At 35.4% G+C, this 18282-nt stretch overlaps 2 protein-coding genes across 2 annotated transcripts; both read left to right on the forward strand.

Annotated features, from left to right (window-relative positions):
- Positions 1 to 5083: 5083 nt before the first annotated feature.
- On the forward strand, positions 5084 to 7068 carry LOC137749431 (late embryogenesis abundant protein 2-like). The gene is made up of 2 exons (XM_068489525.1): positions 5084 to 5143; positions 6607 to 7068. The coding sequence occupies exons 1-2, from the start codon at positions 5084 to 5086 to the stop codon at positions 7066 to 7068; spliced, it is 522 nt and encodes a 173-aa protein (XP_068345626.1).
- Positions 7069 to 12395: 5327 nt separating this feature from the next.
- LOC137709358 (late embryogenesis abundant protein 2-like) lies at positions 12396 to 14485 on the forward strand. The gene is made up of 3 exons (XM_068448447.1): positions 12396 to 12540; positions 13610 to 13699; positions 14149 to 14485. The coding sequence occupies exons 1-3, from the start codon at positions 12469 to 12471 to the stop codon at positions 14338 to 14340; spliced, it is 354 nt and encodes a 117-aa protein (XP_068304548.1). The 5' UTR covers positions 12396 to 12468; the 3' UTR covers positions 14341 to 14485.
- Positions 14486 to 18282: the final 3797 nt, after the last annotated feature.

The following is an 18282-nucleotide window of genomic DNA, read 5'->3' on the forward strand; positions in this document are numbered from 1 at the left end:
TAGTAACGTCATCGGTTAATTAACATTGATGACCTAATAGATGTCTAATTTTTAAAACGTTAGATTATTAGGAATGATTTAAAAGGTTGATACTAATTTGGAATTGTCCCAAAAGATTGGTTAGTTATCTGTACTTACACTTATGATATACAATTATCACATATGCTCCATTATTTTTTGTGAGATGTAACACTGAGACGATAAGTGATAGCTAGCTTAATTATAAACCTAGCTGAACAAACATTTTGGCTGATATAAGATTAAACAAACTATGTATCACTAATTAGTTCTTCTCTAACATTTTGGCTGATACCAGCTTTACTAACTATAAATCTCTCATCTGTGTACGTAACATATGAAACATTACACAAGGAAGCATTCTCGTCAGTGTAAGGAAACAAGACTAAAGAAATAGAGAAGACCTAGAGAATGAAAAACTATATATTAATTGTAACCTAATTGACATGTATTATACGTGGCTCCTTTCATGATCGTAGCATTAATTTTACGGTTTTTTGATTTCATAAATTGGACAATACTTGTGTCCAATGTAATTTTATTTAGGACTAAGGCTGCATTAGCATCTAGTTGTTTCATTCACTTGGAATTGTTGGAGAATAGAATCCTACATCGAGCATTTAAGAACATAATATGTAATCACTGTTATAAAAAATAGTTTAGGTGGTGCCTAGGCACTAGACGGTAGAAGAACGATGCGATTGTAAGCCAAAACGTGAAGTAAAATTGGATAAGGGCTAGGCAAGCTAAGTGATGGTGTGTTTTTCTGGGTTACCTACCCAAAAAGAATCCAGATTATTTCTTTCACCGTTTCTGTTTCTCTTCCCCATGTCTCTTCGCACATATATATACGCTTTCTTTCTCTCTCTCTCTCTCTCTCTCTCTCTCTCTCTCTCTCTCTCTCTCTCTCTCTCTCTCTCTCTCTCTCTCTCTCTCTCTCTCTCTCTCTCTCTCTCTCTCTCTCTCTCTCTCTCTCTCTCCCTCCCTCCAATTTTAGATAATTGAATTTTCAAATTTGGTTTGCAATTTTGGGTTTTTCTTATTTTTGCTACATTAGTCTATGAGGATGTTAATGTCATGATGGCTTAAGTTTTAATTTTTGAATTTTTCTAAATTCTCAGTACAAAAATATTTTTTTTAGAGTATAAATGTAAGTAGGCAGTTATTTATATGTTATATAATAAATTTAATGAAATCTGTCTAGTCCACCTAGGCCCACACCTAGCTGCCTAGCGAGCCTAGGCACTAGGCTCTTGCCTATTGCACAACTAGTGCCTAGCGTCTTTTAGAACCTTATATATAACTAATATATGAGATATTTCACTCCTCTTATCACCTGCACTTTTTTGTAATAAAACCCAACACCTAGTAAAGTAGTAATACGTGGTTAAGTTAGAATAATATCTATGATGCTGGTTGTCACAACCCGTCCCGGAATTTTTAATTCCGAGGACGTGAAGTTACGAAGATGCCCTTAAACGGGACTAAGGGGCGTAAAGTTGGCATTGGTTTTTACCTGAAGTTCCTAAACTAATGTTAATTGGAATATTCATTAGTTTTAGGGACTTAAATTTAAGACTTAGAACTAGGTTTATATGTTATAACTTGATGATTTGGGGATTGGGTAGGAACTCCACATCCCTCAAATCTCTCCCCCATTCCCGTACCTTGTCCCTCTCTCCCTCCTCCCTCACAAATCTCTCATTCTCTCTCAGTTCTCTCTCTCTCCTTTGAACTCACACGGACCACCCACAAAACCACCCTAAAACTATACCAACGAAGGATCTAAGACCACCATCGTACTCCTGAAGACCACACGAACACGATGGTATCAATTTTAGGTGAGTTTCACTTCGGAAAACATGGATTTCAATTTCACCGTGTGTGCACTGTTCATGCACACGTAAAACTTGATGTTTTTGGGATTTTGAAGCTTGTAGGAAGCTTGGTGAGGTCCTAAGGAAGCTCGGAGTGCTTCGTTTGAAGGAATTGGACGTCGGGATCACCGTAGTCAAAGTTGGCCGGAGCTTTCGAGGCTTTTGTCCGGCGAATCCACGGCGAGTTAGGGGTCGAGGCAGGTATGGATGTGTTCGTCTCGTCAATACCTTCATTTTGATATATAGTACGTCGAAAATGGTTAAGAAATGAAGAAGTTATGACACTTTGAAGTTTACCCAGAAATTCCGGCAAAACACCCACCTCCGGCGAAACCAGTCCGGCGACGCGAGGAAGAAGACGCGCGCGTGGGCAGCGCGTGAACAGGGCGCGTGGGGGCGCGTGAGAGCTCCAAATTGAGTTCTGAAAATTGTCACGTGTTCGTGACGTCGTGTAGATCACCGTGGTATATTCATACACCCAAATTGAGCAACGTATGAGAAAGTTATGGACAAATGTTTGTGTATGTGCGTTTAATTGATGATTTTATAATTATTCTTTTATAGGTGAAACTGGTACGAACAATGAATGTAACCAAACTAGGCGTGAGGGTTACGAGCCGGCTACTTATCAGTGAGTGGGCTTTTTTTTTCCGTATATACCTATATACATTTATATTCCCAGAAATAGATTAAAAAGGGTTAATTGATTTATGCCATGCACTTTATTATTATCGTTTATGCATCATCACATACATTAGTAGCGGCATACATTTATATATGTGTATTTGGTGCTGTGGACGCACAGGTAAGTGCCAGGTAAGTGCTATTCATGTTTGTATTCAGTAGTAGCTTGAGATGCTTAGAGAGCTCATAATCTGCACCCCGGTGTTAGTGCTCCCGCCCGTGGCCAGGGCACAGTCCTTCACGTGATGTTCACCCGCACCACACGCTCAGCTTGGATCCAAGTTAGGTGCACAGTCTTGTCGTACAGACCACATTAGGTGGTTCCGACTCGTAGGTGACCCGCGATTATTCGCACAGTCTTCACGTGATCGTAGCACTAGAGCGTATATATTACACCCAGTCCTGTCGTACAGACCATGTTAGGTGGTTCCGACTCGCGTGCACATTCAGTTATTGAGTTGAGATTGGAGCTCTATATGCAGCCGTACAGGTCACCTTAGGTGACTCCCGGCTGCCAGATTATATGTTATTGTTATGAGTTATGCTTGAGCACTTACATTTATTATGAGATTCTGATGTGGCATATTCTCGAGCATGATTGGCATATCTATACATACGTATATATGTTCATTTTCTGGGAAGTATACAGGTTTTACGGCGAGGGGTTAGAATGTATTTTGCTAAAGAGTTTTCAAAGAGCTTTGTTTTGCCCACTCACGCTTTTGGTTTTGCGCCCCTCCAGGTTCAAGAATTGCAAAGGTGTGGTGACTACGAGGAAATTCAACGGTGTTCTGATAGAATGGACCAAATGAGGACTCACCTTCGGGTGTTTCATTTTAGAAGTTGTATATTTTAAAGCTTCCGAACTGTGCAAATGGTTACGTCACTCTCACGTGACGGCCAGCATGCCCTCCTTCGGGACGGGGTGTGTCACTGGTGGTGCACCATGTTGTACCTAAAAAGTTTATCATATTAGAGCATACTATTCTTTCGACAAGTTGCACTAACTCCAATTTAAGGATATTGATTGTATCACAGGCCCTTGAAAAGTTGTGTTGACGGTTTAGTGAATAAATAATGACCGGCTCTCAAAAAGTTGCATTAGTTCCCAATGTGGGAATTGGTTTTCCGTGTGACCATGTATGCGGCCACTGTGTGCCTAAAAGGTTTATCAGGATTAATGTATTTTTACAATACTTATAGACATTCTAATCGAAAATGTTCATTTTTATTTTCTTTATTTAAAGATTATCTTTATAAAAAAATTATTAAAGTTAGTGATCTTTTAATAACTAGCTATCAATTTGTATCGATATGAGGGTGTCACTTGTTATCAAGATTGTTCATTTGTTTGATACATACAAATGACTAAATGATTTCTAATTCAATTATTTTAGATATCTTCTAATGACTACAAAGAAATAAACATTTTTTTATTAGAAAGTTTGTACGATAAAAATACATTAATCGCAAATTGAACTGAATTTTTTTAGAGATATATAATCTTTTGACATTGATTAAGAAAATAAACATTCAAAACACCTTAATCACAAATGAGTGGACAAGATTGAACATCCATGGGTTTGGGTTTATGCAAATATTGTCCTCAATCAAATTACAGGGTTCTTTCTTGGCTAGCATTAATTTACTTGCTAGCTATTATGCAGTTTAATTGAAATTAATTTTTTTATTGAAAAAATGATTTATTCACAACATTATAAGATAGTACAAAATTCAAACGTGAATGTTAAGAACTAAAGTGCACTCATCTTCAGTTCTATAACTACAATTAAAGCTCTTCAAAATATTGATACTTCAATCGAAGGGTTGCACATTATTGATGCGGACCTCGGTAAAAAGATTTCATAAAGAAAACTACGTGAGGTAAAACTTCAATTAATAGAAAAAAGAGCACAACTTATATCTTGGGACAAAGATTAGTCAACTAGAAGCAATAGCTATCCTAATCCAAGTTACAATCCCTCGCCAGTAATGCAAACTTAGTAGATTTAACTCGCCACACCTATTCAAAACAAACAATATCAATTATAACCACTCAGAGCATAAAAACCATAATTCCAAATATCAAATAAATAAAAAGAAAGTTAAAAACCAGCCACAGTAAATAAAAAATTGCCTTACCTCCCATATATACAGCCACAGATTAGCGCAGTCGTTTTCCTGCATTAAACAATCGTGTAAACCCTACCATCCACCACTTGTACGTCGTAACAGAGAATCACGACATGTCAACAGACGATAGGCTTAAGACATATCGATGCAATCTCTTGGAAGTTAAAACCGACGCAGGCAAATAACCTCGCCTCGAAAGGCATACGACGTGTCAACAGAGCAGGACACATGTTGACCAACCAGCCAACGTGAAAACGCTATATATACCATGCATGCACCGTTCCATCTCATCAATATCAATTCACAGGCTCGAAGATACACATACATTTAACAATTTCATCACTTGTATTCACTCTTTTACAAGGAAAAAAATGGCATCCCAGGATCAGAGACAGAGCTACAGAGCTGGTGAGGCCAAGGGCCAAGCTCAGGTATATAGATTTAATACACACAGATAACTTATATGTATAATTTTGAGATTTAATTTAAATAGTTAATTTGTAGATTAATAAAAGAGAAAATTAGGTTCACATTCTTCTTTTTATTACTCCATTGATTAAAATCCTATTCATTTTGAATTTTTGATCAAGGTCCTTGGTATTAATAACATCATTAATTATTTGAATAATAAAATATTTTTATTTTTAAATATATTCCTTTAGTGTTAAAAATTTTACAATTAGTATATTTATATTTATAGCTAAATTTTTTATCATATATTTTTATTTTTAGTTTGTACCTATTTTTAATTTGTAAATATTTTTTTATTTTGTACCAATTTTCTTTTCATTTTTAATTTGTACCCATATATTAGTTTCTTTTTGTGCCCATATTTTTTAAAGTTTTATTTTTGTTTATTCCCATGTGTATATCGTCACGTGACATTGTATATTTAATCAATAATAAAAAAATTACATATGGTATATTTATGTTTTATGCCTAAACTTTGTATCATATATTTATATTTTTAGTTTGTACCCACTTTTAATTTGCAACATTTTTTTTAATTTGTAGTATTTTCTTTTTAGTTTTATTTTGTACCCATGTATTAATTTCTTTTAACGCCTATATTTTTAAAAATTCATGTGTACTCATATTTTTTTAATCTTTTATTTGTACTCTAATTTATTTATGATGTACCCATTCTTCTTTATTAATGTACCAATTTTTTTTAACACTATGGATATATTCTTTTGCCATTTATTATTTCTTATTTTTACATAGTTTTTATCCATTTATTCAATCAAAATGTTTGGATTTTTTTATTGTAACTGTTTCTAATAATATTATAATGAGGGGATTTTAAATTTATAGGATTATAAATCTCATAAAATATCAAACAATTAATGTGAAAACCATAAAAATATAAATATTAATAGTAATATAATGAGGTGTACAAAGTCAAGGGATCTTGATCAAATTTTGAATATTATTAAGGTTTTAATCAAAGAATGTTAAGGATTAAGGATCGCATCCAAAGTATCCCTTAATAAAATATATTAGTGCATTTTTTGTATGGTTTAGCAACTGGTATTAGTGTTGCATGTCCATATGCTTAATACATAATATTCACAAATCTAATAAGTTTTTTGTTTTATATTATGCTATTAATCTGAATCCTGAAATTTTTTTAACTAATTTAGTTGACGGTGATACATCTTACCTCAATTATCTGATAGAATAATTCTTTTAGGGGCAGTTAGAATATATATCTACAATGACCTAATGGAAGGGTTTATTTATAGTATACATATTGTATTTATCATACTTACAATTTTAATTGTAGTATCTGGTGGTTTAGCTCTGCATGTATTTGTGGTTGAAATTATTTATTTTGTTGTAGCAAATTAATGTTTTAATCTAATGTAAACGAGTTTTTGTCTTGATCTTTCAGGAGAAAACTAACCAGGTGATGGGCACAGTGGGGAACAAGGCACAAGAAGAACGGAACAAGGCCTATGACACAACCCAAGCAACAAGGGACAAGACATACGAGACAGCCCAGTCAGCCAAGGACAGAACACAGGCCTCTATGAACCAGGTGAAAGACAAGACCGCTGAGAAGGCGGAGCAAGCAAAAGAGAAGGCCTGGGAGACCAAGGAGACGGCCAAGCAGAAAGCAGAAGAGGCAGCCCAGAAGACCAAAGAGACCTCCCAGTACGGCAATGAGAAAGCCTCAGGGATCATGCAGCAGACTGGAGAGCAGATGAAGCACATGGCGCAAGGTGCTGCTGATGCTGTGAAAGGCACTTTTGGGTTGGGCAAGAATGATGATAAGGAAGAGGACACTGGTGTTTATTATAACAAGGACTCCACCACCGGCACTACCGGTGACACCACCAAAAGATCTTATTAGTTTAAAGTATTTTAAACATTGTCGTCTATTTATATTTAGTGTCTGTTTTACTAATTTCAGGCGTTGGTTTGTTGTTTTGGTTCAATAAGTTTATGTTGGCATGTTTTAGAAGTCCTGTGGCTTCCCCATCTAACTGAGTTGGGCGAATAATATTCTAGCTACCTTGTATTTGGTGTTTTCAGTCGTCTGGCATGGAGGAATAGGATATGTAATTTCCAGTCGTAATGAAAAACGATATAATACTGTTCGTGTTTATAGTACAAGCAGTGCAATATTCTCTTCCTTAAGCAGAATTCATCTAGGTTACTTGCATGTTGGAAGGATAGTAGATGAAGTGTAAAAGAAGTGTGTATGGAACACACGAAATTAAACCAAACTAAAAGTTAAAGACAAAATTTTAAGTTAATTGGCATTCAAGTTTTTGTTTTTATATAATCTTCTTCAATTTCCCTCTTTTGTCCCACATCTCCTTTCTTCAGTACTCAACTGATCCCTAGGTTTAGGTTTTGTCTCAGAAATTGAGGCTTCGCCTTTTCCCTTCGTTTCTGTCATGACCGGAGGTTCCAAATCACAGCGTAATTTGTGTTTGTTGTACCGCTTAATGGTTTGTGTGGCCGCGCTTTTTAGCAATTTTTGCTTTGTGTTCCTTGGTTTCAAATCTGTCACTTGATCTGTTGTGGCAGATCCACACCACTGGTTCTTGTGTCGTGTTTTTGTGTTTTGTTGTGGTGGCCAAGTAGGAGATTTATTAGTGTGGGTTCTACATGATTTATTATCTCTAGATCAAGGATTTGGTCACTAGTAAATATGCATCCAGTTGGCACCTCTCTTGCAAATGTGTTGTAATTGCGTTCTCTATCAATGGAATATCTTTTATACTTTTATTAAAAAAAACTAGACACACATACTAACTAACAACTTTGTTTACACGCTGTCTTCAACCTTCAAGTGGAAGTGGCATGGTACTAACATAGTCGTCAATCACCTTTTTTTCAAACTTTGCTACAAACTAATGTGACCACACAGAATAATGTATGAAATGAAATGATTTTTGAAAATCATAAGACACATTTTCATAATTAATTTTAATTAAAGGACATAAAATACATCGATCAAAAGCTAAATTTTTTCTCTTTAAAAACACTCGACAATAAACTGATTTTTCTGGAATGAAAATAGCGCTCTGTGCAGTCGGGCTACTGAAAAAAAACGTTTGCTCTCATATGATATTTCATGCAGCAGAAAATAACCAAAACCACTCTAATGCATTCGGCACATGGGCAACAAAAACAATGAAGACAAATATTGTCTCTCTTTCTAATGGACTGCTGCTAGTGGTACCGACTAAACTCTCTTAAGCTCGAATATTTGTCGGTGCATGCAAGTGTGATATGCAGCAGCAACCCCAAAAAGATCTAATATGCATGGAACAAAACCAATAGGTGCAGATAAAGAAATACTAACCTAGGGCTAGGGTATGCGGCTCATTAAAATAATATATTCTTTTAATTAAGATTAATAAAGTCATTAAGTAATAAACTAATTAACATGCAAAGCCCATGAACCCAAAGCTAAACAGCCTGTTGAACACAAAACTAGATTATATGGACGTACATGCATACCGAACTTATTTGAGTGGATGTTTTTAAAACATTTAATATTTTTGTGATCGAAAGCATGAGAGACAAATATAAAATTAGATTATTATAATAAAAAACATGCACGGAATTAAAACATTACAAACTCATGCATTTTATTACGAATTGCCAACTTTATTCTAAGATGAGAAATTCCAACTTTTATTCTCTTATGAAATGAAATTAAATGAGCTTGAATTAAAAGATATTTTTGAAGTTTTATGTTATTTAAAAGCGAATAATAATGGCTTATGAATCCCGTAATATAGGCAGTACGCCATAAAGTTGAGAAAGTTTTTAAGTGTCTCCTTCCTTTTATAATAACATATATGATCGTATTCTGAACATACTAAACAGTATCAAATTTTACAGAGATGCGGTCCAATAGCTGCCTTGTAGACTATGGAAAGGGGTTTGGGTTGTCCATATTTACCCAAACATTGCCACTAAACCCCAAACGGTTGCCTCTTTGCTTTGTAATCCCTACAATCATGGCTACCCTTACTGAAAGCACTAGAATCCTGACGAATGTCACAATTTTGAAATTTGATTGAAAGACTTGCACCAATTTGAAATGTAAAAACCCAAAGAGTCTCCACGCATTCCCATCATCGTTTGTCAATCTCGAGCCACTGTTTTTTTTTTTTTTTCCCGGATTTTTGGGACTTGGCGGTTGTCATGCATGAAAAGGATTTGATATGCTTATGAAATATTCACTAGGCTTTGGCAAATTATGTTCTAATCCATGATATATAGGCATCCTTTTGTATATCACTGTTATTAGTGAAAGCCTATTTTTCTTAACAAACAATACTATCTTTAATAAAAAGGTGAGATGGTAGACTAAGCCTCACAATGGATTAGTCATAATAATGTTGTTCAAATTCGCATTTGACGATAATCGAATCTAAGACCTTTCACTTACAAGTAAAGAGTAATACACCTAGACCGTAGTACTAAGTGACACACTCACTTTTTATGTTACAACATAAATTTCATAATTGAAACAGTCCAATTTCTAAATTTTCATTTGAAGATCATTTTAAAAAGGGAAATACCCCAAAATGGGACAATTTCTTAATCTTGGGACAAAAATAGGACAAACTGACCATGTTCACCATGCAAAAAACCAAAATTACTAAAATACCCACATATAAATGGGTTATTTACTCTCATTTTCTGATTTTTCTCTCTCTACTCTCTACTCTCCCTCCCTCACTCTTCTTTCACTTTCTTCGTCACGCACTCTCTCTCCCCTTCTCACTGTGCACACATAGTGCACTATCATTCCGACCAACACCGTCCAAATCGAAGTCACCACCAATTTCATCTCGTCCTCATGAGTCCAAAACATCCTAGCCTTGTCACGAATCTCATCCCCGATCATTGGGATCAAAATTCAAGCAGGCATTTTCTGACAACACGACGAACAATCGAGGCTCGAGATCACCACCACTGAACTCGCATCGAGAGTGAGAACAAAGCCCAATCATTAAATGTTGGTGTTTTGTTGGATGAATTTTTCAAGATTTGCCCATTGTATATACACGACATGCACATGATATGCTCACAGATCTAAGCCAATCCACAAACACAAATGAATTAATACTTAGAAGTTAAATTAGGGATTGTGTTTCATGTTGGGGCCTATGGGTTGTGAAATAAATTTCAAGTTTTGACGTGCTAAAAAACTTGGATGGAACAATTTCTATTCAAGTGTCCATTTGTAGAAATTTGTGAAATTTTTTCCGTAATGTGCATATGGTGTGCATGGCTAACTTCATAATAATATTCCAACTCCAAAAACCTAGAGCTCACAGCTCACAGCTCACTTTTTGAAATCAGAAAAATGATGTCATCACATGCAATGTCACCACCATATACACTATTTGCACACCTCATTACATCATATGTACATTACATGCACATAACTGGAGATCGAGCAATATACGTGCATCATAACTAGTGAACATTCTCGTTTCTCATATTAAGATGTAGCCATGCACACCATATGCACACCACATGCACATCACGAAAAAAATTTCATAAATTTCTGCAATTGGACACTTGAACCAGAAATTGTTCCATCCCAGCTTTGTAGCACGTCAAAACTTGAAATTTTTATTCCACAACCCATAGGCACCAACATGAAACACAAACCCTAAATTAACTTTTGAGTATTAATTCATCTAGGTTTTTGGCTTGGCTTAAATCTGTGATCATATCATGTGCATATTGTGTACATACAATGGGCAAATCCTGAAAAATTCATCAAACAAAACACCAACATTTAATGACTAGGCTTTGTTCCCACCCTCGATGCGAGTCCAGTGATGATGGTCTCGAGCCTCAGTTGTTTGTCATGTTGCCAAAAAATGACCGGAACACTCGCGGGCTGCTTAAGTTTCGACCCCAACGATCGTGAATGAGATTTGTGAGAAGGCTAGGTGTTTTGGACTCGTGAGGACGAGATGAAATTGGTGGTGGCTTTGATTTGGACAATGTTGGTCGGGATGACAGTGCACCGTGTGTGCACAGTGAGAAAGAGGGAGAGAGTGCGTGAGGGAGAAAGTTAGAGAAGAGAAAGGGAGGGAGAGAGAGGAGAGAGAGAAATCAAGAAATGGGAGCACATAACTCATTTATATATAAGGGCAATTAAGTCATTTTAAGATATAGAAAAATTCTCTATCTGTTCGATTTTTATGCATGACGTGTGCATATTTAAAATATCTTATATATGTCCCAATATTAAGATACAGTCATATTTAAGAGTATTTCTCTTTAAAAAAATTATTCGTGCATTAAATACAATTGTGACCGATCTTTTCTATTTTTTTCTTTTTCAAGTATTGAAGAAACAATTGTGATATATGAAATGTCTGTATAATTTAAAGAACCAATTATATTAATACAACGAAGTTAGGAAGGAGTTCCTTGATCAAGTTTGATATGGACTGAGACGTCACATATCAATGTAAACTAGGTAGGATTGCTACCCTACAAAACAAGGCACGTACCAGACGACGTGTCAAGAAATCAGAACATGTGATGACCACCCAGCCTCAGTTGAAACGTAGTCATGTAGTATATATGCCACATGCCCCATGGCACACCGCAAACTAGCAAGAAGAATTCTCACAACTCTCTCTCTCTCTCTCTCTCACACACGCGCGCGCGCGCGCACACTACATATATATATATATATATATATATATATCACTCACTGTTTTACGAGGAGAGAATATGGAGTTCCATGATCAAAGACAGAGCAACGGAGCCGGTGAATGTGGTGATCAAGGCAAGGGCCAAGCTCAGGTATGTATAGTTTTTCAACTTCCCCATGGATTCTCTCATGAACGCATATATTGAAGAAACAATTGTGATATATGAAATGTCTGTATAATTTAAAGAACCAATTATATTAATACAACGAAGTTAGGAAGGAGTTCCTTGATCAAGTTTGATATGGACTGAGACGTCACATATCAATGTAAACTAGGTAGGATTGCTACCCTACAAAACAAGGCACGTACCAGACGACGTGTCAAGAAATCAGAACATGTGATGACCACCCAGCCTCAGTTGAAACGTAGTCATGTAGTATATATGCCACATGCCCCATGGCACACCGCAAACTAGCAAGAAGAATTCTCACAACTCTCTCTCTCTCTCTCTCACACACGCGCGCGCGCGCGCACACTACATATATATATATATATATATATATATATATATATCACTCACTGTTTTACGAGGAGAGAATATGGAGTTCCATGATCAAAGACAGAGCAACGGAGCCGGTGAATGTGGTGATCAAGGCAAGGGCCAAGCTCAGGTATGTATAGTTTTTCAACTTCCCCATGGATTCTCTCATGAACGCATATATATGGAGAGCTTTCAAGAGAAGGGATTCTTATTTTTTTTTTTTTAATAAAAATAGGGATTAATTATAGGATCTACACAACAACGAATTTTAACGATCTGAATTTTTTATTTTTTAAAATGCATCTTATAGATCGTCCTTACAAAATATTAGTCAAATCAAAAATATTTAAGACATCTAATTGGGTTAAAAAAAATTATCGTATACTTTGTTATATATGAAACAATAAAATTTTATCTTGATAATTAAATAGGCAAATGATTTTGGATTGAATTGAATTTTTGCAATGATGATCTATGAATCGAGATTAGATAGTTTAGATCATTGAAGTTTGATATAGAGTGAGTCTCACATCTAATTTTCATTTTTTGAAAAAAATGATATTTTTGCATAAAGGGTCTGTGCATATGTGTGTGTGTGTGTGTGTGATGTACCGATCAACATGGAATCTTTTTGCATAAAAGGTCTGTGTATATATGTGAGTGTGTGCGTGTGAGATGTACCGACCAATATGACAACATATGATATAGTATATGTCAGAGGTGGATTTGATAACATGATTAAGATCCATATCCTTCTGTTCAATGGGCATAATGATTCTAACTTAAGATTACTTTTCGATATTGTGAAAAAAAAAAAAAAAAAAAATCCCCCTAGAGCATGAACTTATTTTTCATGCTATATTCTCACGTTGTATTATGTTTGATGGTTACACTTATGGAGAGTGAAAAAATTAAGGGATTATGTTCTTATAAGGGGTTATTGTCTCATATTACTAATTAGTTTTATAATAGAATTTTCTTCAATTTTTCATATGTTAATCTAAGTGTCATGTATTGTTCTCATGTTAAACTTAAATTACCCTTTACAGTAGGCTTAAATAACTCTTCAAGTAAGGTGGCGTGGTGAGAGTAATCCCATCTCCAAAAAAATTAAGAGATGTTCTGCAAAATGGTTATTTAACTTTATGGTGATACTATATTTTTCCTTCATAGTCGAACTTGTATCTTTCATGTCTCAGGAAAGGACTGGCCAAATGATGGGCTCTTTAGAAGAAAAAGCTCATGAAGGTGGGGACCCGATCTACGACGCGATCCGGGAGGCAAAGGAGGTAGGGAAGCATATGAAGTTTCACAAATCACAATTGATCATAACACAAAACCATAATCCATAAGCTAACAAAGAAGACTAGCTTGAAGAACTCCCATTTGATAAAGCTATGGATCAATAAAATTGCGGAACCAAATACAGTAGTGCTTCTCTTTTCTGTCGGAATCCCAATCTTCAAACTAAGAGTATCTTTTAGTTTAGAAAAGAGCGTATTTTGTGAGAGCTGAGACCACTATATATACTATATTTGCCAAAACTAATACGGATTCTCTCTTAAAATTATAGGAAAATGTTTTCGACAATATATCAGTTTAATGCTTTGAAATAATCCTTCACCAATAAGGATTAGCATTATAAGACATTAAAATTGGACTGAAACAGCCGACCACCTGATCTCATAAGCTCATACTCTAAGCATATATAGCCGGACTTATATTTCCCATGCCTCAGGAAAGAACTGGCCAGGTGGTGAGCTCATTAGAAAATAAGAGCCAAGGAGGAGGGGACCCGATCTACGACGCGATCCAAGAGGCAAAGGAGGTGATGAAGCTGAAGGCTCAAAAGGAGAAGACTGGGGAGTATATGAATCCGATGGATCAGACTGATAAGGGTGTTCTTACCATTGACAAGAAGGATGATTAGAGATGGAGAGAGGAAGCAGTGGTGGAAAAATATTGGATATTTTTGGACTTTGATTAGTTTTCCCTAACTTCTTTCTATGTAAGATTGCTGCTTGATATATGCTTAAAGAGAAAAAGTCCTATGTGGTATTAGATGGGATTGTTTATATTTTGGTGTTACTAGTCACGCCGTACTATAAATAAAATTTTCGTAATTTTCAGTTGACACATATATGTATTTTTTAATACAGGCAATATTTATTATTTTAACTCTTATTAGACCATCTCTAATGGTGATCTAAAACCTAAAAATATTTAGTTCAGAAAATTTAGGTTTTAACCCAGAAATAGTTTTTCTACTCTAACCCTTCTGGCCTAAAATTTTAGCCCCAGATTATCAAAAAATGAATTAAGGCTAATTTTTTTTAAATTAACTTTTAAAAACATTTATGTAGACTATCTTAAATTAATTTTATGAACATTTTAACCTAAAAATATTTAAATTCCAATAAATTTTGAAAAATCACTAAATCAATACATGAAAATCATGATAAACCACAGAAACTTAAAAAAAAAAAAAAAAAAAAAAAAGGGACAATTAATAAACCACATAAACTTAATACAATCGAAAACTCATAGACTACATAAACTTAATAATGATATCCACCATCTTGATTTGGTGATGGACTTGGGTGATAGTCTTGAAATAAATCATCATCTTGAAATATACTCCTTGTGGCATTTCTTCGTAAAATTTCTTTTTGCTTACCACGTAAGTATCTCTTCCTCTCTGGAGTGTATTTGTCGAGGTCCTCCATTATCAAATTAGTTTCGTACCTTTCTTGCTCCTTATCCCCTTCTTCCTTCATGGCCAAAAGCATTTGGGCCGATTCTTCTTGCCGATGGCACTGGTTTTCGTTCATAATTGTCATTTTGCTAGCAAATTGTGCACGTGTCGGATCTTGGGACTTCCCTGTTCTCTGTGCTTCCTTTTGCTTATCTCTACCCGGGGGCATTGCAAAAGAAGAAGTTGGGGTCATTTGTTCGACACCTTCATTGTTGGCAAAATTCACACCTTCATTGACATCATTTAGGGGTGGGGCTTCACTATGAAATAATCTTCCACATTGTTGGTTCGCATCGGTTCCCTACCTCGGACAATCCTTGAGGATGTTCCAAGCATGATGCAACTTAAGAGCTTGATTTTTTGGTGTAGTTCTTATCTTGTAAATTGTCATTGCTTTGTCACCCTATGCAACAAATACATAAAAACAATTAGTTGCAAGATACTATTATGTACATGACAATTAAATATCAACAAAGAAACTCACAATTTCTGAGGCGCCCCTTCCACTAGGCATGTCAACCATGGCTCTCTCCAAGCTTCCCTGCCACAAATTGCACGCTTTGTTGATAATTTTCCACCGATCATAAACACCACCAACTTCCCTTTGACCGGCGTTGGAGTTTTCATGGAACTTATCAACGATTTTATCCCACAAAACCTTTCTATTTTGATTGGTGCCGATGACACCATCTTCGCTAACAGAAATCCATGTCAAACATATAGCAATATATTCGTCAAAGGTCTAATTACGACCTCTAACATGCTCTTTTGCCATCTTGAAAATTTTGGAAATGAGAAGAAATGGTAGAAAGAAAAATTGGAAGAATTGTAGGAGAAAAGTGAGTTTTGTGTGGATGTTTGAACAAATACATAGGTATTTAGAAAAGTGAGTTTTGTGTGGATGTTTGAACAAATACATAGGTATTTATAGAGTTTTTGGTTGAATTTTAAGTTAAATAACGTTTTAAAATTATTTTAGCCGTTGGATTTAAATTTGGACCGTTAGATCTTTTTTTTTTTACCGTTAGATTTGATTGTATTTGATCTAAGCTGTTGGATTCCATAAATATATAAATATAAAACTAAAAAAAATAATAATTTGAACTTGGACCGTTGGATTAACCAACGACCCATTTAAATATGGCCATTCGATCGAAAAAAGTAGCCGTTAGGCTACTAACAGCAGGGGACATGCCCACGTGGGTGGGGTCCCCGTGGGAATCTGGCTGGCGCGTTGTTGCACGTTGGGCGAGTGGCTCAAGCATCTGGGCTTCACAGCCCGTGTTTCACTCACAACAGGTAAGCCCCAAAATGACTTCTGGCCTAAAAACGGGCCGGTATCTGGCCTTCTTTTGAGTTTTGTTTAGCACATGGGTTGGAGTGGGTTTTGGGGGGAAAAAGGGGGAATTTTAGGTTATAAGTCATTGTTGGAGTTGGTCTTAATAGGGGGTTTTGAATTCAGGATGAAGTGAGAGTTTGAAATTAGGGCGAAGTGGATTGAAAAGGAAAGCCTTAGCTCTAGTTTGATATTGAGATGATTCTGAAAAAAAAAATGGTTATAAAAAAAAATTGGGAGCTTTTTATGTTTGGTAAACATTCATACATAAAAATTTATCAAACACTATAATACTGTCTTTTTTTTTTTTTTTTTCAAAAGCAGTTTTACAAAAAAGTTTATTAAACATTCTATTACTTTATTTTACAGCTGCTTATTCTCACAGCACAGCAGAAACAGTTTTTTTTCAAGGCACAACAATACCAAACCAGCCCTTAATCATCTGAACAATTTACTACTTACTTTAGTCAATAAATGAAAAGGAAAGTTCTAACCATCTGAACAATTTACTACTTTAGTCAATGAAGATCATCCACTCCATCTACTACTTCATGAACAATCTATTCAGAAAGCATGTTGTCTGCATGAACTAAAAAATCAAAGACTTATTAGAAACAAAAGTCACAGTACTTCTGCTTTGTTTTTTATTTTTTTTTAAATTAACACTTTAAACTATGAACATAAGTTATGCATGTGTTAACTTGAAAGCTGCATCAAATTACAACAATGAGAATAAAATAGAAAATAGGTGAATGCCAAATTACCCTTCAGCTTTAGATTTATATTAAATTTGTGTTAATATAAACTGAACAACATTGACATGTGCCTATGTGATTAAAAATGATGCAGGTTAGCTTAATATAAAGTATATACTAAAGATTATGAGCTGATGGTTTTTATTTGATACTAGATTGGAAAGGAAAAAAAAAACCAAAAAAAGGGACAAGAAGTTAAAAAAAAAAAAGGGTTTACGAGTATATCTAATTGATTCTTAATTGAAGAAGAGCTCAAGTGAAGAAAACTTTATGTCTAATCATTATTTTGTTTTTTGTTTTTAATTTTTTTGTGCTAGTGATAGAGAAGAAATATCAGTGCTACAGAAAAGTTTATTCTCATTTACCCTTCTCGAGTTTCACCTCTCTATCACATTCCTTACAGATTAAGGAATTTCACACTCGATTTCGTGTAGAACTCACAGATAATTTTCAGTTTCTTGATGAAATTAAACAAGGGAGAAATTTGAAATATGAATTAATCTCGTTCCGCTTCTCATTCCAAATTAATAAACATGCGTTTAACTCAGGGTTGATAAAGTCATTCAGTATTACGGTCTCGTGGTTTTCCTCTTTGCTGAGAAGTGAGAGATCTTAGGTTCGAATATTGTGGATGGCGAATTTGATACCAAATTAGGCTGCCTATTGTATGACTTAGCTGAACTCTCCCTCCCCCTAATGTAAAAATACCGATATACTAAAAAAAAAAAAAAAAACAAACTCAGGGTTGATAAAAGAAACTCGGGTCGGGTATTTGGGAACCCGATGGTCCAGGTCCAATACATTTGAACTCAACACATAACTCCTGTGCTGCCCACCACTGGACTCAACTTTTGGGATTTTGAGACGTAACCGTTTGGACTCGTCCAATTACGATAAAGTCCAGACCAGAACAAGAACGACTGAGGGCAGTGTCGTCTTTTAACACCTGGTAGACGCCACCCGTGTCTCTCTTGCGTATATATAGAGCTAGCACGCCTCCTACTTTTCAACTTTGCTTAGAAACGC

This window comes from Pyrus communis, chromosome 11 (genome assembly GCF_963583255.1).
Source record: "Pyrus communis chromosome 11, drPyrComm1.1, whole genome shotgun sequence".
Lineage (NCBI taxonomy): Eukaryota > Viridiplantae > Streptophyta > Magnoliopsida > Rosales > Rosaceae > Pyrus > Pyrus communis.

What these genes read in the sequence shown, in the direction of transcription:
- LOC137709358 (XM_068448447.1), top strand. Translation starts at nt 12,469, where the DNA reads ATGGAGTTCCATGATCAAAGACAGAGCAACGGAGCCGGTGAATGTGGT. An exon ending in AAGGCAAGGGCCAAGCTCAG is followed by an intron (nt 12,541 to 13,609) that starts GTATGTATAGTT and finishes TTCATGTCTCAG; the next exon opens with GAAAGGACTGGCCAAATGAT. An exon ending in CGATCCGGGAGGCAAAGGAG is followed by an intron (nt 13,700 to 14,148) that starts GTAGGGAAGCAT and finishes CCCATGCCTCAG; the next exon opens with GAAAGAACTGGCCAGGTGGT.
- LOC137749431 (XM_068489525.1), top strand. Translation starts at nt 5,084, where the DNA reads ATGGCATCCCAGGATCAGAGACAGAGCTACAGAGCTGGTGAGGCCAAG. An exon ending in AGGCCAAGGGCCAAGCTCAG is followed by an intron (nt 5,144 to 6,606) that starts GTATATAGATTT and finishes TTGATCTTTCAG; the next exon opens with GAGAAAACTAACCAGGTGAT.